Genomic DNA, 21,889 nt, shown 5'->3' with positions numbered 1-21,889 from the left:
GAAGGATGGCCCGTTCATTTGACGGGAAAAGACACTAATATGAGATCCGTCAAATTAGTGTTTTAGTGATCTCTCCTGTCAGCGGCGCCGTCGGGCTTCTTTACTATAAAACTTGTTTGATTTAGTTGAGTTGATTTCTCTTTACTTCAACCCTCAGGCTTTAGGACCCTGTGTCCTGCCTAATGCCAGCGGACTATCAGCACTCCTATTTACAACTGGAGTTTGGGAACGGGGGCTGAGTCGCTCCTCTCACCAGTAAAGACCGCAACGTCGGTGTGACGCGGGCGGAGGTGCGCACACGTGCTAACTTTAGTCTCTTATAAATTCCTCAAAGGCCAGAGAGGCGTCGGTGCATTGCCACATGTAAAAGGCGAGTCGTTCCCTAGGTTCCCGGGTGAGAGAGGATGCGCGCAGCCCGGCGAGGCTCCTAAGGTAAAACTGCGCGTATCGTCTGACGAGGCTGTTTTTACAGAAAGTGCGCAGCCCCGCTGGACTCCTGGCGCCACCTAAAAGATTCTTTGGCTCACAAAATCAATGAATCAACCGAGCGCGAAGCTGAAGTTCCTCCGAGACCAACTTTGACTCCGGGCTGCTGATCTGCGTGTGCCAGCCGAGGTGCGTTCACTCCTGCGGCCCGAGCGGCTCGGCGCGCCGCTGCCCTGAATCCCCGCTGCCTTCGCTGCCGTCTTCACCCCGTTGCACGTTGACTGTCGCTGCCCGACAACCATCCATAGCTTTCTACTCGTGAAGAGCGAGTTTTGTTAACTTTACGTGCAACCATTCAGTTTGCAACCGGTCCAGAGTCTTTAATTGGTGTGCGTAAAACGCACCGCGCTTGATGAGTCCACGGCGATGTGCGCAGCTACTCGGACCTTATAAAGAGCTCCGGGCAACATTTGTAGCTATTGTCTTTCTGTAATTGGACATTGAAGAGCCACAGAGGAGAGAAGATGAACCTGTGTCTCGTCAGTCTCCTCCTGGCTGTAGATTTGGCCACTGTGGCTTTTAGTTTGTCCACATGCAGCACGCTGGACATGGAGCAGTTCAAGAAGAAGCGCATCAAGGCCATCCAAGGGCAGATCCTGAGTAAGTTAAAGCTCTCCAGCCCACCGACTGAGTTCCCCGAGCCAGAGGACGTTTCTTCGGACATCGTGGCCATTTACAAAAGCACCCGCGACCTGTTGCAGGAGAAGGCGAACGAACGCGCGGCGACGTGCGAGCGCCAACGAAGCGAGGAGGAATATTACGCCAAAGAGGTGCACAAGATCGACATGCAGCCCATCTATCCATCAGAGAGTGAGTAACTGTGCGTGTGTTCGGGCATTCACACTGATATAGATGTATGTCCCATTATAAAGGCTTCTGGTTAGAAAATGCGGGTTTTCTCTCCATATCTGAAATCAACATTCTGGATAAACCAAATAAAAAGTCATGCTCATGCAGTGCCCCCTGTCGTCCAGGGGAAGTATAGATTCAAACCCCTGCCTCCCCGTCAGCCCAGGGGACTAATGCAGTCAAGTGGACCATCAGAACCACATCAGTAGAAAACCTTTTGGTTCAGTCTCGGCAGACGTGCACGAACAGACCAATGACCTCACTGTCTGCCAACGGAGCCACAGCCTCCACCATCATTTCAAAAGGATGAGAGACTAGAATAAAATAGCAGTAACATTCATCAGTGCTGGAGAAGCATCCCCAGGAGAACTCTGACACCAGCTTTCTGATGACTTGAACAGACACCAACTTGTTATAGATCCAGTGAACTGAAGAGGTCCAAAAGGGAATGAAAACCTGCCTGAATTTCCCTTTTGCACGGCACCAGAGAGCAAGATGAAGACCAACTAAAGTAACTATGATGTTAATGCATCCCTAAAGGAAACAGCCCCACACACAGCTCACACTGCTACAACACACACTTTGACACTTGTCTTTCATTTCTAACATCATTCAAACCTGATTTCTGAATTATTCAAAGCTCATCAGCGCCCACGTGCAAAGCTCTGCAAAAGTGTGCACGTGTGCATGTGGTGTAGGCATGGGTGATACCGCGTTCCCATGTGCAGGAACAGCTCGGCGGTTCCCGGGTCTTTGCTGTGAGCCTGCAGGAGCCGCCAGGCTTCCAGGCTGTGAGCTGAGCTCTGTGCTGACAGCCTCTGACCTCGGAGCTCCCCGGAGATGAATTTCTCCTGCAGCACATCAAAGACACATCAGCAGAAAGGAATGATGGGAGAAGCAAAATAATCACGTTAGATGAAAGCCGAGTCCCGTTACCTCCAATATGATTCTACTTTCAATCTCTGAAATATGAGCACATGAGCTGAAGCAAAAATAAATGAGGATGACATCCGTCTACCCTGAGGTGTATTTTAGACCCGATGTTATGCTTGGCCCCGCAGCCTGTGCAAATAGCTTTTAATATAAGGAGATCAGGCTTCCTGCCAATGACAGGAATGAACATATAAATAATACTGAGTCAACACACAGGGAGGAAACCAGGAAGAATTGATTTTCATTCATGTGAACCGGTGACACTGGCCAGTCCTCACTTCTGACAGGAGACATCAAGCTTTTAAGCTTTCAGCTTTGGCTCCAACAAGGAGTGGAAGCTGTCATTAAAGTACACTCTCAGGACATGTGAGCCTTATTAGGTTGGCTTGCACTTAAGTCTGCAGAGGCAGCTCAGTGGTGAACGTGCACATGCTGAGCACCCGGGTGAGAAACTAATGCATTCTGGGGGTGCACGTGGAAAAGAATTCTCTGTTTAAACACAGGTTTAAATAACATGAAACCTAATGGAAAATTCCTGGAACGAGAGGGAAGGTCAGGCAGAGGGGAGGCAGACCGGGCTCCAAACAGCCCTTCCTCTGTTCACTCCCCTTCCTCGGCCAGGCTAATGCAGCGGAGGAAAGCTCAGGTACAGAAATCCCATCCAGTTAAATCCACTTAAATTCCCCAGCAGTGTTACCTTTCACGTGTAAACGTTTCCTTCGTTTGCCGACATCTCAAAGTCTAAACCCCGATTATTTTCAGCAGGTAAAATCAAAATGTGGGTTTAAAGTTGCCGGGATGTCATTTTTGACCGCTGCCTGAGTGTGTGGGAATAAGGTCCAACGCTGCCTCACTGTCCAGCGCTGCTGCAAGAGCAACTGGGTGTTTTCATGATTCAGGACTTCCCAGGAACACAGTCAGTGTTTGATGAGGAAGAATGTTGTTACAGCACCATTGGGAGGTAATTGGGAGTTCAGCAGCTCCTGGGCCAAATAATTCCCCCAAGAGTTCCACGCTAGGTGAGATGGACAGAACATGTGAAGAGAGGGTAAAACTGAGAGCCGTCAGGTGGATTTATTCAGGTGTGATCAAAGGCTGGTGTGGAACCACTGAAGAGGTGAAGAAGGGAGCTTGTAGCTGTAACTGGGCGGTTTGGAGCTCCAAGTGTCCAGGAAACATCTGTGGGAGTGCTGGACTGCTGAGGGATGCCTGTGTAATGTCCAGTTATTGTTTCAAAGTTTGGAGTCAGCCAGGACACCGTGACAATCGCCACGGAAACACAAAAACAAATGTGGAGACGTTGGAACTGTGATGTTCTGACCAGCAGTGGTTGTCGGGGCGGTTTGATGGAGCACCCTCCTTCCTGCAGCTCTGACCCTCCCATATCTGGAAGGGAAAACACGGAGGTCATAGAGGGTGTAGTCTTCTGGGGAACGTCCTGTGATGGAACAGCTGCTGCAGAACGGCCAAGCAAAGGCTGGGGGGGGGGGGGGGGGGGGGGGGGGGGGGGGGGCAGCAAACAGTTGGTTGTTGGGACAGTGTGAAGATGTGAGAGAAAAGGGATGGAGTGAGAGTTAATTAGCACCCTGGTGCCACCGAAGAGATGGAGAGCTACACGAAGAACAGGTTGAAGAACTGGAAAGCTGATGCCACCAGGGAGACTGGGGTTGTTGGGGTTGTTGGGGGGGGGGGGGGGGGGGGGGGGGGGGACTCATGTCTGTCCCAGAGAAGGAGAAAAAAGGGATAAACAAAGAAACATGAGCACTGGAGTGGTGGAGATGTTGACATAAAAGACGCTGGGGGGTGGATTGGGTCCAAACTGGCACCCTGGTACCAGTAAATCCAGGGAGTGCTGGATGGGATGACATGGTGAGTGATGAATGAATGATGACATCATCTGTGGGAACAAGTTGTTTTTATTGAAAGGTTCGGGTCCACCGAGCTGGAAGAATATTTCCTGACTGGTGGAGGGAGAACATGAACGATGGCAGAGAAACCTCCAAGTTCTCTCTATTAAAAGAGCAAGCCGTGCATGCCGCTCCTCACCAGCCACCAGCGTGCACGCCTCACGGTGGCGGCACCATCAGGCCTGGATTTAGGACCACTTCAGGGGTTTTCAGCTGGAGATTTGAGGGTTTTATGTCTTTAAACTCACCAGTTCAGGTTGTTTAACACCAAGGAGCTGACCTCAGCAGTACTGTTAATGAAGGTCTTTCTGAGAACTCTGAGGGTGTGAAATGATCTGATAATTACAATGTCCAACACTCTTCACATGGCTGAACACAAACACACACACACACTCGCGCGCAGGAGTGTCCACAGCTGAAAATATGAACGCTCCACTGACAAGCTTGGCAGTGATTTCAAAGAGCAGCAAGTTTCTGGGGGTGATCGCGGGGAGCCAAAGATTTACTGCTCAGTTTCAAAGCAAACATTCCCCACATGCTGCACTCAGCTTTTATTTAGTGAGCTGAACTCAGCGGCAGTAATTAGTTCTGCATCAGGTACCCGGTTGAGATAGATTGAAACTATGTACAGTTGTAAACATTTGACCATGAAGGACCAACTGAATTGCAACCTAAACACACACGTTATTACCTAGCTAGAACCGAGTGTACTACTGGAGAAGGACCCATTTCTGGTCCTGGAACAGTGATGGCCCCCAGGTCAGAAGCCTCTACTGCTATAAGAGCAGCACTGATCCAGCATGACTGTGTCTCAAAGATCTAAGAGTTGTCTTCTGGTCCCCCTGGTCCCCAGTCCTTCATCAACCTTGATCTCACCAGTGGCACCAGCAACCAGCCATATTGAGCTCTAGGAAGGAAGCTTGTTGCTTTCAGTAGAACTTTTCCTTGGTTTTAGTGTACAACCCCTTTTTTCAGTCACCGGAGAACCCTAATTGACCCTTGACCCTAATTGACCCTTCAACAAGGAGTTTAGATGTTTCTGAATTACTGAAGCACCAAACTGTAAACTGTCTGCCTATTCTCTCCTCTCCTCTACCTGTCCTCCCCCCTTCTCCTCTCCCTCTACCCCCCCCCCCCCCCCCCCCCCCACCATCAGCAGGAGGGTCCCCCTAAATTAGCCTGGTCCTGCTCAAGGTTTCTTCCTGTTAAAGGCGAGTTTTTCCTGCCACTGTTGCTTGTTGGGGTTCAGGCCCTGGGATTCTGGAAAGGGCCTAGAAACAATTTTGATTGTAACAGATGCTAGGTAGGTAGGTAGGTAGGTTGGTTGGTTGATTGATTGATTGATTGATTGATTGATTGGTTGATTGATTGATTGATTGATTGATTGATTGATTGATTGATTGATTGATTAGGCAACGTTCTCCATCTGTTCTTGGTCCAGCTGTCTGCATGAGTGATCACACAAGTTGATTATAAAGTGAATATTAAGCAATATAACTGCAGTAAACACTTTAAAATATGGTGATATAGTTGTGAAAATGATGCACGTGCACACACAAGTGCACGTGTGTTATAATGTTTACTTTAGTTTAGACTGTACACTGACATACACTACAGTATAAAAAGCACCAGTAAAGTTCTGAAAACCAAAAATGCATCAAATGATGTCATCTGATGCTGTGACTCAGGAGCCACATGTGAAAAGAGAAAATGGTGGAGTGGAAGTTGCTGAAATGGTCCAGTGAGAGCTCCAGGAGCAGGTTCAGCATACGTGGTTGGTGTTCGGGCTGAGGTCGTCATTGCCTGTGGTGCTGGTGGGTGGAGGTGCTGGGATCACCATCTGGTGGGTGGAGCAGCTGGGATCACCATCTCTGCCTGTGGTGCTGGTGGGTGGAGCAGCTGGGATCACCACCTCTGCTTGTGGTGCTGGTGGGTGGAGCAGCTGGGATCACCACCTCTGCTTGTGGTGCTGGTGGGTGGAGGTGCTGGGATCACCACCTCTGCTTGTGGTGCTGGTGGGTGGAGCAGCTGGGATCACCACCTCTGCTTGTGGTGCTGGTGGGTGGAGCAGCTGGGATCACCACCTCTGCTTGTGGTGCTGGTGGGTGGAGGTGCTGGGATCACCACCTCTGCTTGTGGTGCTGGTGGGTGGAGGTGCTGGGATCACCACCTCTGCTTGTGGTGCTGGTGGGTGGAGGTGCTGGGATCACCACCTCTGCTTGTGGTGCTGGTGGGTGGAGGTGCTGGGATCACCACCTCTGCTTGTGGTGCTGGTGGGTGGAGGTGCTGGGATCACCACCTCTGCTTGTGGTGCTGGTGGGTGGAGGTGCTGGGATCACCACCTCTGCCTGTGGTGCTGGTGGGTGGAGCAGCTGGGATCACCATCTGGTGGGTGGAGCAGCTGGGATCACCACCTCTGCTTGTGGTGCTGGTGGGTGGAGGTGCTGGGATCACCACCTCTGCTTGTGGTGCTGGTGGGTGGAGGTGCTGGGATCACCACCTCTGTTCTCACGTTGGACCAGCTGCAGCTGCTGTTCCACCATCACTCCTGACAACTCTTGTTGCGTAAGAGCAGGGAGGAATGTGGAGGTCTGAGACTGCAGATCTTTCTATGTTGTTTACCAGATCCTGTGGAGGGTGGTGTAACAGGAGCAGCGTAACGTGCACAGATGGGCTCAGAGGGGCTGTGGCTACTCCTGTGTGTGTGTGTGTGTGTGTGTGTGTGTGTGTATGTGTGTGTGTGTGTGTGTGTGTGTGTGCGTGTGTGTGTGCGTGTATGTGAGAAACGCCCCTTTTCGGTCTCTGTATCTGCTGATACATGAATAAACACAACAGCTGAAACTTCTGGCTCACAGTCAGGGTGGATCCCATGAACAAATGAATCCACGCAAGCGCGCCAGCTCATCTCCAACATCAAGGGTCATCTTTAACATCAGGGGTCATATCTAACATCAGGGGTCATCTTTAACATCAGGGGTCATTCTAAAATCATGGGTCATCTCCAATATCAGGGGTCATCTCCAACATCAGAGGTCATCTTTACCAGCAGGGGTCATCCTTATCATCTGGGGTCATCTTCAACATCAGGGGTCATCTCCAACATCAAGGGTCATCTCCAACATCAAGGGTCATCTTCAACATCAGGGGTCATCTCCAACATCAAGGGTCATCTCCAACATCAAGGGTCATCTCCAACATCAGGGATCATCTCCAACATCAAGGGTCATCTCCAACATCAAGGGTCATCTTCAACATCAAGGGTCATCTCCAACATCAAGGGTCATCTCCAACATCAGGGATCATCTCCAACATCAAGGGTCATCTCCAACATCAAGGGTCATCTTCAACATCAGGGATCATCTCCAACATCAAGGGTCATCTCCAACATCAAGGGTCATCTTCAACATCAGGGGTCATCTCCAACATCAAGGGTCATCTCCAACATCAGGGGTCATCTCCAACATCAGGGATCATCTCCAACATCAAGGGTCATCTCCAACATCAGGGGTCATCTCCAACATCAAGGGTCATCTCCAACATCAAGGGTCATCTCCAACATCAGGGGTCATCTCCAACATCAAGGGTCATCTCCAACATCAAGGGTCATCTCCAACATCAGGGGTCATCTCCAACATCAAGGGTCATCTCCAACATCAGGGGTCATCTCCAACATCAAGGGTCATCTCCAACATCAGGGGTCATCTTTAACATCAGGGGTCATTCTAAAATCATGGGTCATCTCCAATATCAGGGGTCATCTCCAACATCAGAGGTCATCTTTACCAGCAGGGGTCATCCTTATCATCTGGGGTCATCTCCAACATCAGGGGTCATCTCCAACATCAAGGGTCATCTCCAACATCAGGGGTCATCTTTAACATCAGGGGTCATTCTAAAATCATGGGTCATCTCCAATATCAGGGGTCATCTCCAACATCAGAGGTCAACTTTACCAGCAGGGGTCATCCTTATCATCTGGGGTCATCTTCAACATCAGGGGTCATCTCCAACATCAAGGGTCATCTCCAACATCAAGGGTCATCTTCAACATCAGGGGTCATCTCCAACATCAAGGGTCATCTCCAACATCAGGGGTCATCTTCAACATCAAGGGTCATCTCCAACATCAGGGATCATCTCCAACATCAAGGGTCATCTCCAACATCAAGGGTCATCTCCAACATCAGGGGTCATCTTCAACATCAAGGGTCATCTCCAACATCAGGGATCATCTCCAACATCAAGGGTCATCTCCAACATCAGGGGTCATCTCCAACATCAGGGGTTATCTCCAACATCAAGGGTCATCTCCAACATCAAGGGTCATCTCCAACATCAGGGGTCATCTCCAACATCAAGGGTCATCTCCAACATCAAGGGTCATCTCCAACATCAGGGGTCATCTCCAACATCAAGGGTCATCTCCAACATCAGGGATCATCTCCAACATCAAGGGTCATCTCCAACATCAGGGGTCATCTCCAACATCAAGGGTCATCTTCAACATCAGGGGTCATCTCCAACATCAGGGGTCATCTCCAACATCAAGGGTCATCTCCAACATCAGGGGTCATCTTTAACATCAGGGGTCATTCTAAAATCATGGGTCATCTCCAATATCAGGGGTCATCTCCAACATCAGAGGTCATCTTTACCAGCAGGGGTCATCCTTATCATCTGGGGTCATCTCCAACATCAGGGGTCATCTTTAACATCAGGGGTCATCTCCAACATCAAGGGTCATCTCCAACATCAAGGGTCATCTCCAACATCAGGGGTCATCTCCAACATCAAGGGTCATCTCCAACATCAAGGGTCATCTCCAACATCAACCCTGCTCATGTGAGCAGAGGGTTCTCCTTCACTGAGGGGGTGAATGTGCTGACAGAGCAGCCGGGCCCTCTGACCCTGGTGCTGAAGTCCCCACTGAGGGGGGTTCCTCTGTGTGGAGGCAAGACCCCACATGCTGCTGGACACTTGTTTAGGTCCCTGATTGTGTCTGACCCGTCACCAGCTGCTTCGATGTATAAGTGAGGCTGAAACAGAAGTTGTGGTCAGAGAGCACTGACGGAGAAACAGGCTGGACACATAAATGTGTCTGTACTTCTCTCCTGTTGTGTCCACGCTTCTGTCCTGCTGTGTCCACACTTCTGTCCTGCTGTGTCCACACTTCTGTCCTGCTGTTGTGTCCACACTTCTGTCCTGCTGCTGTGTCCACGCTTCTGTCATCCTGCTGTGTCCACACTTCTGTCCTGCTGCTGTGTCCACACTTCTGTCCTCCTGTTGTGTCCACACTTCTGTCCTGCTGCTGTGTCCACGCTTCTGTCCTGCTGCTGTGTCCACGCTTCTGTCATCCTGCTGTGTCCACACTTCTGTCCTGCTGCTGTGTCCACGCTTCTGTCATCCTGCTGTGTCCACACTTCTGTCCTGCTGCTGTGTCCACACTTCTGTCCTCCTGTTGTGTCCACACTTCTGTCCTGCTGCTGTGTCCACGCTTCTGTCCTGCTGTGTCCACGCTTCTGTCATCCTGCTGTTTTCACACTTCTGTCCTCCTGCTGTGTCCACGTTTCTGTCCTCCTGTTTGAGGATCGGTGTCTACCTGTGTGTTTATACGTTACTGGGAATGCTGGCCATGCTGGTTAGACCGTCCATGTGCTCAGTATTTTCAGTTTCCAGATATTATTTTGTGTGGAGTTGGTTTCAATTAGCTGTTGGCAGGTGATCGGCTGGGTGGAGCTCTCCTTCCCTCTGTCCTCCCTGTCTCCGTGTTTCTGACACCTCCCTCCTTCCCTCCTTCTTTCTGTCCTCCCTGTCTCCTTGTTCCTTCTCTTTTTCCCTCCTTCGCTCCTGCCCTCCTAACCTCCTGCTCTCCTTCCCTTCTTCTCTCCTGCCCTCCTTCTCTTCTTCCCTCCTGCCCTCCTTCCATCCTTCTTTCCTGCCCTCCTTCCATCCTGCCCTCCTTCTCTCTTTCCCACTGTCCCTCCTTCCCCCATCCCTCCTGCCATCTTCTCTCCTTCCTTCTTTCTCTCCTTCCCTCCTGCCCTCCTTCTGTCCTGCCCTCCTTCCATCCTTCCCTCATGCCCCCCTTCCCTCCTTCCCTTCTTCCATCCTCTCCTGCCATCCTGCCTTCCTTCCCTCCTTTCCTCCTTCCATCCTTCTCTCCTGCCTTCCTTCCCTCCTTTCCTCCTTCCATCCTTCTCTCCTGCCTTCCTTTCCTTCTTTCCTCCTTCCATCCTTTCCTCCTCTCCTCCATTCCTCCTCTCTCCTATCTGCAGCAGTTTGTTCCCCACCAGCCTTTGTGTTCTTTGTTACAGATTTTTTACTAACAGCCGGCGGTTCTTCATTAACAGATCTTCTTTATTGAAATCAACCTCTGAATTTCACTTTATTAGTTTTTGTCGTAAAAGTTGTTGAAGCTAAAAAACATCTCGCCTAAAGGGGAGAAGATGAGCAGCTCACTGACACCTCTGGAACGGCTCTGCTGGTGGTTCTGGTGATGATTCACGGATCAAAGTCGCAGTTAAGCCCAAGTCACGGAACTGAGACGTGCACGTCCAGTTGGGGGCTTTGTAATGAGAAAAAGACCAGGACCCTTTCTGTTGCTTCTCCAGCTGGATCTGTTCAGCTTGTTAATACCTTTGAGGTGTTGGGACAGATGAAGGTCAGATCTTCTGGGATGGTCATCTCACCCTCCTCATCCTCATCATTTTCATGAATATTCCAGAGGTTTAAAGAGAAACACAACTCTAACAACTGAATTAGGTAACCTGTTTTCAGCCCTGCTGTGAGTATTTCGTGGTTAAACCCCCGATTGTATAGAAATCTACGCCTCTATGTATCAAATGTTGAGCTCCTCCTGGTCAAATCAAAACAACTGGGAGGCACCAGCTGTTTGACAGAGCTGGACTTTTCCCCCTTGTGGTATATTCAAAGTAATTTCTCTACAACGTTCTAGAGATTCTGGAATCACAGTTTGATTTAATGTGATTTAATCATCACAGAACACACTGGCATGACCACACACACACCAGCTCATCCACTTGCCTCCAGATCACCTCTGGTTTAAAAACCTTCATGGTTGAACAACTACAGCGTCTTTCTACAGTCCAATAGAATCTCTGCTCAATCTCAGCTTTACTGCGAGCTGGATGATTGAGGAGATACCAGTCAGGTTGTGGGTTGTCTCACTGCCACATTAACAGCCACAACACAGAAGCAGAACAACTGCAACTAAACGCAAGGACGTGTTACATTTCTAGCAGAACAACTCAATCCAGGATGTTAGGTAGGAGCTAACCTCTCCAGAAAGAACCACCATCCTACCTGCAGCAGAAGGGAGATGAGAGCCAAATTCACCAAACTCATCAGTAACTCAACCACTTTTGAACCACTGTAACGAGACCTGGCAACATCTACAAAAGAGGGTTATTGACCACATACAACAGCTGGCAAAAGATGACTGTGGAAAAAGATCGATATAATATCCTTGCTTTAATCTCTCTATACTCCATTTAATCTCTCAATTATTATAGCAATGCAGTAATCAGCTAAAACAGCTGCAGAAGCCAGAGTCAAAGCTTCAAGAGTCACCATACAGATGGACCCAAGACATGGAGTCCTGCTGTCAACCAGGGGTCTGACCTGGGCCGCGGACAAAACACTGACCCTAGGGCGTTTCCTTGATCACTGACGGTTTGGGAATCAGGCCATCTGCTGGTGTCCTGAGAGGCCTGACCAAAGAGGAAGATTCAGGACTAGGGACACAACGGAAGGCTCCTATCAGAGCATCCTGGGCTTCCAGAACATCTCAGCAGGGGCCAAGAAAGAGGAGCCAGTTGTTAATACTGTTACTATAAAGTCCCTGGAGACAATCTTGACGATAATAGATGGATATAAATAGCTGAATCCAACTGAATCTTAAATTTCAAGAATAATATAATTTATTCTCTCTATTATTATTATTATTATTAGTGCACATTTACCTTTTTTGTGTGTTCTTCTTTTGTGCCTCCTCAGTTTTAGAAACAAGGAATTCCCAAAGTAGGTCAAATACTTTCCCCTTCAGTCAGTGGCAGCATTTCAGTGCTGCACCAGGATCTATCCCCTCTTTCCATTCTCAAATGGTAAAAATTAATGTGGGGGAGTAAACAGTTGTAGCAACTTCATCATTGGGGATCTATCCTCACTGTGGTTAGACCACATTCAGCTCCTTCAGAGGAACAAACACAGACGCCCCCCCCGGATGGATAGATTGTAGCTTCCATTAAAGTAAAGCTTCTCTATGGTGACAACAGGAGGAGACATAAGGGAGCTCATAAACACATCAGCAGCTCCAAATCCTGACCTTGAAATCCTTGAAAAACATGTCTGAAAAACAGACCTGTTTATTTTGTTGGTTAAAGGTTTGAATTCTTGATGCTGGTTCAGGAGTTTTACTGTTATTTAAACCACCTCCTGGAAGCTTGTGATTACTGGTCAAGTTTGAAGAAAATTAATTAAACTAATAATAATAATAATAGAACATGTAATAGAATGTAATAAAACATATGATGATGATGATGATGATGTTGATGATGATGATGGTGGTGGTGGTGCCAGAGCAACTACAAGTGCTGTGGAAACTCATTTGTACATGTGTACGTGCTCATGCCAGTACATCTGCAAAAGCATTCCCAGCTGAAACTGCAACAGTCGAAGCAGTTGTTTTCATTTATGTATTCCCACAATCTGAATGTGTTGGAGTTGAGCTCATGCACGGACGGAATCATGCGGCTGCCACCTGTTCTGCTCATAAACGAGGGAAAAATCAACCTGGTTGAAGCCCTTTCATGTCCAGAATGAGGAAAACAGGCTGAATAGCAGAACCAAGGCGGCATCATTGCTCAATATCTGATCCCAATAGAACCAGTTGAAGCTCAGATGGTTTCCTCCTCTGGTGGGGCAGTAGTTTGTTCTCTAGCCAAGTCACTAATGATCCACTCATGTTACGACTTCCAAGTCCCTGCGAGTGTGTAAAGCCGCCCTGTAAATGTGAGGCCAGCCACAGCTGGATCATTATGTCCTGCTCCAGAAACAGAAGGCTCAGCAAGCACAGACCGGCGAGTCCAGTCAGCTGCAGCCTGCAACCAGCAAATCCACAAGTGTGCAACCGGGGAGTTCGGGAGACTGTTGGGACCATCACTCATGGCTCAAATCTATAACCCAATGACTGGAATACTTACTTCAGAGTGTATTAAGAGCTGAAAGAAGCCAAAGCTCCCTTTTTATTGTCCCATAAAGCCACAGGACTAAAGACTTTACAGTAACATGAATGTCGATCATACTCGAGCCTGATGTGTAAAATCTGTTGATTGTCTTCATCCACTCCTCTGCTAATATGAGCTCACTGGGAAAATACCACAATAGGTACCGATGGATGTTTGTAGACCATCTTTCCAAGAAGGAAGGATTAATGAAAGGTGACATGTTCCCTGTAGCCTCACAGTCAGGGAGGGGGAGTTTTACAGCTAGCCCCAGTCTGGCCATCAATACCTCCAATCAGAGAGGTGCCATCTCGGTCTGAAAATGTGGGTACCGGCCGGGATGAACACAACCCGAGTACTGGGTCTCATTGTGAACTGTGCCGTTCGCTGTTAGCGTGGCCTCATCTCAATGCAGCCAGTGTTTGAGCTCCACAAGAGGCTCTTTCATGAGCTTCCCCAACACTCTGTAAACACTTCACCTTCAGCTCCTCCTCTAAGTCCGGAAGTGGGACTTTTTGTGTTGAAAAAGGGGTCGGAGTTGAGACGTATAGCGTTGGTTTTGGCTGATCTCACAGGTTCATGTGAGCCACTGATCAACAGCAGCAGCTGCAGCAGCGTTTCAACACCTGGTAAATTTTCACCGCTGCTTCTGAAGATGACTGAGGAATATTTGACCTTCCCCCAGTTTTTCTCACCTCTTTAACGTCCTCAATCACTCAGTGATGCTGGGACACCCGCTCCGCTAAACTTATTTTATTTTATATCCCACTCTTCCAACAAAAAGAACATAAAGAAGGAGCAGAAATTCAGGCCTGTTGGCGGCGGCAGAAGTAGAGAAACTCTACAAGTATTTCACATGTAGTTGTCGGTATCCAGAGAGTTTCAGGGTAAATAGTCAGAAGTTGAACGTCTTCTGGGGCAGCAACAAATTAAACCGAGTTCATATTTTGACTAAGATGAGTTCTGAATTTGGACACTGAATAATACAGATGGTCAAACGCCAAGGGGGTCCAACCCTATAGGAGTTATGACATCACGGTGCTCCAACATGCTCGGCTGTGGAAGCAGACATGGAGGAGGCCACCAGCACAGCGTTGGAGCTCCTCACAACCACAGTAGAACTCTCATGTTGTAGCGATGCAGGAAATGACAGAGTGATTTAGACTGTAGCGTTTACTGAACTGATGAAGGTCTGTCCTGCAAACCCAGCAGCTGAAGTTGGTGTGAGGAAGATTTAGAGATGCAAGGCTCAGGTCTTTGGTGAAGGGTTCTCTCTCCTGCACAATGTTCCCTCGTCCTGTGTTTCCAGTCATGGAAGGTTCTGATCAAACGTGGAACTGAATGTTCGAGTCAAGTGTCCACTAGTGTCGGTGGGGCTTCCTGCATGCATGTTTTAATGTTTGCTTAACCCCTCTGAACAAGCTGCAGTATTTTTAAATCCCAGGTTGCTGGTTTGTATTGCAGCCATCAGTCAAGGGCTCCTCATCCTTTACACACACAGCAATACTGAGGAGGACCTTTATGAGTGGACCTGTCCTACCTCTGGCGTCCATGGCTGTTGATTCATGGCCGTGAGACCCAGATTTCAACACAAAATCAACCTTATTTGTCTGTAATCCAACTATTTTGGACAGTGTATCTGTATATTGAATGGGTTTGTTTGTGCCCGATTCAACAGTCAAAGTCAGTGTCAGTTCCTCCAGGCTGACTGTTCTTTGCCAACCTTATTTGCTACAACTAGTGAGAGGTATGTGAAAGCCTTTATGGTGTCTGGATGTGTAGCCGTAGCTGTGAGCGGCTTGGTCATTGCAGGTGAAGAGCATTTCTACTGACGCGCTGGCATCTGTGAACCTCTGCATGGAGTTTGATTTGTGAAGGAGCGGACAGGGAAGCCATATTCCATGGCTGCCACTGTCCTCACTGCTGTGTGAGAGCCAGCAGAAGGTGCTAATGTTGTGCTAAGTCTGGTTGAAAGCATTAACGCCTGCACAGTGGCTGACCCGGGAGCCCGCTTTGATCCAGGGTTACACTTTAAAGTGAGGTGGGTTTAGCAGAAAGCAGCTGATGGAGAGCAGCTGTGATGGGGATGGAGCACGTGTGTGACTGACAACAGGTACCTGCTGCTCTCACCTTCTTTCTACTCTGGCTGGGGTGAGGAGACAACTTGTGAGTATGTGTCTCTCTGTCTTCTCTCTGCTCATGAAGCCTCCGTCTCTCTCCTTCTCTTTCAGACATCATCTCCCACACACAGTCCAATCCTTACTTCCGGAGACTCATGTTTGATGTGTCCTCTATGGAGAAGAATGCCTCCAACCTGGTCAAGGCAGAGCTGAGAATTTTCCGTCTCCAGAACCCTGCAGCCAGAGTGTCTGAGCAACGCATCGAGCTCTATCAGGTAAGAGGGCATCACATGACGACTCTGTTGTGTCAGATCCCTGCTGTGATTGTTGGGTGGTGCATGAGCCAGTAAATGCTTCTCATCCTTTTCTGCTTGTTTTACAACTTGGCAATGCAATAAGAGCGATATGATGAAAGCCTAAGTAAATACAGTCAGGGCACATAAACCCTCTGACAGGGATCTCCACATGGATGTGTTAATATTAAAGGGGATCACATTAGGACCTGATTGGAAGAGTTTAAAGAGCCGGTTCCCAGGCTGTGTTTCCATCCTGACCAGGAGTTGACAGCAGGCCTAAACACCAGCGTGCTGTGAGGAGGATGGATGGCAGAGACAAAGAGGGTTCAGTGCTTACTCTCTGCTATTCCCCTGGTTCTTCCTGTTTGTCTCCATGTGTTTGATGCTTCTCTGACTTCATCCTCTGCAGCTTCTCCTTGTGTTCTTAATCCTCTCAGCACCACATCAGCATCTCAGTTAATCTTAATGGCCACAGGCCTTTCCTTGTGTTTAGACTTGGGTCACTTTATAATAACTTCCTCATGTTGTTTCTTTAAACTAATTGATGTTTTGTTCCGCTGAGGCCCGGAGTCATTATTTGGGTGCCCCCCCGCCCCCAACCTGCTCTCAGTTTTCCAGGCTTTTGTTTTGAAATGATGTGAAAACTTAAGGCTCCGTTTCAAAGGTCTTCTAACTTTACAACATTACAAACCAAAATGTAATGCATGATGAGATGACAGCGGGCAAACAAAGCTGCCAAGTTTGAGAACAGTCACGCCATATTTAGCTGCCTTTGATATTTATGTAAGCAGAAGCAGTGACAAGGCCTCTTATGGTCCTGGATTTCATTTCACTTCATGACATCTGCCCAAACGTTGCCTCTGTAAGCTTCTACTCTGTCATACTGATTGTTTTTCCACAGTTAGTTTGGTGGTGGGGTTCTATGGAACCTATGGAAACACATTTGTTATTTCCATCCTCCTCACTGCCAATCTGATTTCACTTTGCAAAACCACCCAGGACACTCTGTTTGGACACGCGAGTTGTCCTCCCAGTCTCCTGGAGGCACACACAAACACACACACACACCAGTTTGGCTTCGACCATCAAGCGACACCTCTGTCTGAACGGCCAGCAGCTACAACCCTTCATCACATAAGGCCGACCAAAGAAAGACGGAGCACACGAGATTCAAACGCACCTCAAAGAGACGTAGAAAAGAACGAGAATGTTTGCAGAGGTGATGCTGTTAGTTTTGCCGTGATACACCTGTGTATGAGTAGATAATGAAGTCATCCCCAACATAACCAGAGCAGCAAAAGCAGCTCAGAGCTGAGCAGGTAAAGTTGTCTGGAAGCTGCTGCTCTTTGGTCTCACAGGTCTACAAAGTGAAGCCAGTTTCTACTCTTTAATAAAGCTTTTGAACCCTCGATGAGTCTTAAACTGCCTCCAAGAAGCTGTGAGCAGTGAAACATGAGCATCATCCGATGCCAACCAGGTGTGTGTCAGAACTGCTGGTTGCAGAGGTTCTTAGTAAAAGGTTACAGGTTCCTAAGACCCAGATTCTCCCTCGAGCAACATTAAAAGGTCGTGCCATTGATCTGTTTTGCTCCACAGATTTTAGGACACAAAGATTTTACCTCCCCAACGCAGCGGTACATCGACAGCAGGGTGGTCCGGACACAAACGGAGGGCGAGTGGCTGACCTTTGATGTGACCGAGGCCGTGAGTGAATGGCTGAATCACAGAGGTCCGAGCATCTGTTGGCATTCTCATCACTCCTACCTTCCTTTCTTTCTGCTTGATCTTTGTCTTTGCTTCTCCACAGGCAGAAACAGTGGATTCAAGCTCAGCCTGCACTGTCCATGTTGTACACTTATTCCATCAAACAACTACATTATTCCTAACAAGAGTGAGGAACTGGAGGCACGGTTTGCAGGTGATTTGATCAGAACAAGCCAACTCAAGGTCTCAGCGTTTAAGGGGACAGGCTGGACTTCCAAAGCTAATCATTCTTTGCCAGATCTTTGCCAGAAATTGACCTTAATTATCAATGAAATGATCCTGAAGTTATTGCTGTTTCTAAATGTCTTCAGGCATCGACGACAGCTTCATCCATGGCAGCGACCTAAAGATGTTTAAAAAGCAACGACACAAGACTCGAGGTCCATACCTGCTCCTGATGCTGTTGCCTTCCTACAGATTAGAGTCTCAGTTCCAGCACAAGAACTACCGATCCAAGCGAGCGCTGGATGCTGCCTACTGCTCAAGGTACCCACTCTGAGTAGACGTAACTCACCCTCTCTGAAACTGTCTTATTTCTTTATGGGCCTTATCTTACTACCCGCTCTATATTACACCTCATTTAAAACACCATCAGCACAATTTCCAAATCCACCTGCTCAACATCTGTGTGGCCGTGGTCCCCGAACAGGAGGTTCAGTGCGTTCCCACAGTCTGTCAGTGCAGTGATGGGCACTCACGTCTCAGCAGATGTTTCACTATGTAGATGAGCTTTCTGGCTTTGAGATTTGAGAAAAAATGGTTTGGTCAGCTTTCCCTTCTGTGAACAAATGTCATGTTCTGTCATAATAAAAAGTATTTTCATCCCTAGAAGAATGAAAAAAAAAGAATTGATCTTATTGGCTTTCTTTAGAAATGTTCAGGACAACTGCTGCTTGCGGTCACTCTACATCGACTTTAAGAAGGACCTGGGCTGGAGGTGGATTCATGAGCCCAAGGGCTATGAGGCTAACTTCTGTGCTGGGGCTTGTCCCTATCTGTGGAGCGCCGACACCCAGCATTCCAAGGTACTGAGTCAGGGGTGGCATCGAAAATTAGATTAGCTGTCTGTGGGGTGCTGGACTTCACATCATGTCCTTCGTGTTGTGCCCCATCTACAGGTGTTGGGCTTGTACAACACTATCAACCCCGAAGCGTCAGCATCACCGTGCTGTGTGTCCCAGGACCTGGAACCCCTCACCATTCTCTACTACATTGGCAAGACACCGAAAATAGAGCAGCTTTCCAACATGAAGGTCAAGTCTTGCAAGTGCAGCTAGAAGCTGTTCCAATCCTGCACAGATACACAGTCAGAGACGCAGACATCGCCACGGTAACATCAGCAGCATCTCCACACAGACATGACGTAGAGAAGAATCCACAAAGTGTCCCTTCTAGTGATACCAGAAGCTTGACCGTGATTCCAGTGCTAAGAAGCAGAGAACAGTATCCAAAAAGGTTCCCTTCCAGGGAGCATCTCTCTCATTCTGCAGGTATCTGTGCTTGGTTCCAATGAGGTCAGTCTGATGTTCTACTGTGGCCATGGTAACGTACAGTTTAAGGGGATTTTTGTCCAATTTAAAGTTAAACAAACCAGGAGCCCTGCAAACACACATGCTCACAATTCTGCATCCAGCCTTCACACCAGAACCCCCACAGCAGCAGCTGAGGATTAAAGGACATTAATATATGTGGACTAGAGGACCTGGCTGCTTCACCTGGCACCGCAGCGTCTCCTACATGAGAGGCCAGAGAACACAGACTGTCTCGCTACACTAGTTGCTTCAGTTGGTAGTCTTCTAGACTGGTGTCCATCTGCTTCCGTTGTCCTCATTTTGTAGAGTAGAATAGATTTAACCACCACAATGGGAGAATGTCCATTAGTTGAGATGACTGTGTCTGTTTAATGAGCAGGATCGCTCTCACAGGATGTAGTTCAGCAACAATCCTCAGAGGTTGGAGCCACATCGAGGTTTGATTCCTTCTGACCGACAAACAGGCGACAACTTCATTATTTCACACTTCTTAGTTTGGTTCTCTTTAGTTGCTTCTGCTCTTCTGATGTGAGCCAAGTTTCTCATTTTAATTAAAAAAGAAAAGAAATTCAACGTCAGCATCAGCGCCTCCGTCCTCCTCTGTCCCGTCATCGGCTCCAGCACATTCAGCTGAAAACAAAGCAGAAATTGGTTAAGAAGGTATTTATAAAGGCATAAACCTCTTGACATTCCACTGTTTCCTGATCCGGATTTGACTTTGATTTGGTGTAAAGCTGGAATTCCAGAGGTGGTTTACATCTCTGGTGAAAAATTGCCCAGTTTTAATCTGGTATGAATTCCCTCTTTAATGGGCAAGAGGTAAAAAAAGAAAAAAGAAAGAAAAGTTGCTGCTTTTACTGCTGCCTGTTGTCAGTGTGGCTCAACACTCGTCCTTTCTGCTAGGTTTGTTTCTTCCATCGGTCCTTGTTTTCTGTTTTATTCTTGTTTTCTCCTTATGTAAGAAGTATTGATAGAAATGACAAAGCCCACCCTCTCCAAATATTTATTGTCAGTGAATAACTGGAAAAACGCCAGTTGGGTCTCAGAAAAGTTGTGACTCGGCTGTTATTTTAATGCTTTTTGTTGTGATGATGGGTGATGAAGAGGTGGTCCACCAGGGTGTGTTCTTTACACACTACCCTGTAGTGCCACAAGGTCAATAAATTATTTGAAATTGAAAGGAAGTCCAGTGTTCTGTGCCTTTTTCTAAGATGAGCCTTTTTGTCCAGTTTCCTCCTTGAAGGTACTCAAATAAATGAAATGGCTTCCTGGACTGGATGCTCTCACTGGTGCACCTGTAGGAGCCATGGAGGAGGAAGAGCTGCTTACTTTGAGTCCTGGTCAGGTTCTTTCTGACCAGGAAGCAGCTTCCTGGTTTTAAACCACCAGCAGTTAATGTGAAGCTATGAAGAAGGAAAGATGAGGAAATATCTGGTTTGTGTTCTTGGCGTTGCTGGATTCAAGGATGAGAACGTAACGTCTTCACTCCCTCATTTCATGACTTCCAACATCACATCAAAACTCTAAATTTCCCTAAGCTCTGTTGATGTTTGCAGTGTTTGAAACTGAATTATTCTTTTTGGAACTGACCAACCCAACTTGGTTTCAGTCTGGGATCCAATCAGATGAGTGATGGAAACTGGAACTCCCACCAGTCTGATCTGAGGGTTGAAATTCTGCTGGAGGTTGCACGGAATCTTTCCTCCTTCCACAGGTAGCGTGTGAAAGGCCTGACACAGATCCTTCTACACATATTAAGGCTCTGACTGTCCCTGAGGAGAAAAGCAATTTGGAGATTGTGGTTACTCAGCTGCAGCTGGCAGAACAAAAGAGCAGCAAACCCAGAGGTACGCTGGCTGTGACCTCAGCAGCCAGCAATGTTCTGGCCCAGGTTAGCTGACAGAAACAAGAGGCACTTTACACACACAGCGTGTTTGTGAGCGGACAGACTGTCATCTTTAATTTCCAAAGGGGACAGCATCACATGGTCCTCCCACCCTCGCCTCCTGCATCCAGCAGGATTTACAGAATAACGCAGCTCCCTCTGAGCGCTGCAGTAGAACCTCTTCATTGTGTGTCCACTCAAAAAAAAGTGGGGAAACTCAGCCAGGTCTTTCATTAAAAAGCTCAACGTGAGTATGTTTCCTTCACTTCTCTCGGGTCTGACAGACGTTTTGGAAAACTAGAGGAAGAACTGGGAAGCCCTGCAAATTACATCTCTCCAGCACCATTCTGCCTGCCCACAAGGGTTAAGATCACATTATTGGATTAGAGATTACACAGAAAATACTTTGTGTTCTCTCTGTTGACTCTCCGGACCAATAGAGCAACTACAGTGGGCCGCTCTCAACCATTTAGGCCTCCGGAGAACCCAACAGTGGTGCCACAAATGCTCAATGAGAGCAGGACTGGATCAACCAGCCGACCTGGGCATGAACAGCTGAAACATCATCAATCACACACACCCCATACCCCCCCATACACACAAGCACACACACCCATGGGTCACCCATCATATTCCTCTGATGGAGAGGAGGGTCAGCAGCTGAAAGAAAAATTCTCTTTCCTATGTGACAATTATTGCTGATTTACATCTTTCAGTGAGGGAATATTATTCTGTTGAAACTTGCAACATTTTCAAAATAAAATTAGAGCCAGAAAAGTCTTGGCTGGTTCTGTGAAGAAGAGGACCTGTGGAGGGTGGGAGTTTTGGGGGAGTATATAGGCTGGAATGAGAACTCCACCAACTTCTCCATCTAA

The 21,889-nt window shown here is 47.9% G+C and overlaps 1 protein-coding gene across 1 annotated transcript; it reads left to right on the top strand.

The window, feature by feature from the left end:
- Positions 1-950: 950 nt before the first annotated feature.
- On the top strand, positions 951-20,313 carry LOC101066787 (transforming growth factor beta-2 proprotein). The gene is made up of 7 exons (XM_003965728.3): positions 951-1,296; positions 15,649-15,812; positions 17,430-17,562; positions 17,641-17,751; positions 17,909-18,083; positions 18,469-18,622; positions 18,716-20,313. Exons 1-7 carry the CDS (start codon positions 951-953, stop codon positions 18,872-18,874), a joined length of 1,242 nt encoding a protein of 413 aa, XP_003965777.1. The 3' UTR covers positions 18,875-20,313.
- The last annotated feature ends 1,576 nt before the right edge of the window (positions 20,314-21,889 follow it).

This window comes from Takifugu rubripes, unplaced genomic scaffold, assembly GCF_901000725.2.
Source record: "Takifugu rubripes unplaced genomic scaffold, fTakRub1.2, whole genome shotgun sequence".
In the NCBI taxonomy this organism is placed as follows: domain Eukaryota; kingdom Metazoa; phylum Chordata; class Actinopteri; order Tetraodontiformes; family Tetraodontidae; genus Takifugu; species Takifugu rubripes.
Note: the sequence above shows the minus strand (reverse complement) of the source record. Positions and strands in the feature narration are given on the sequence as shown.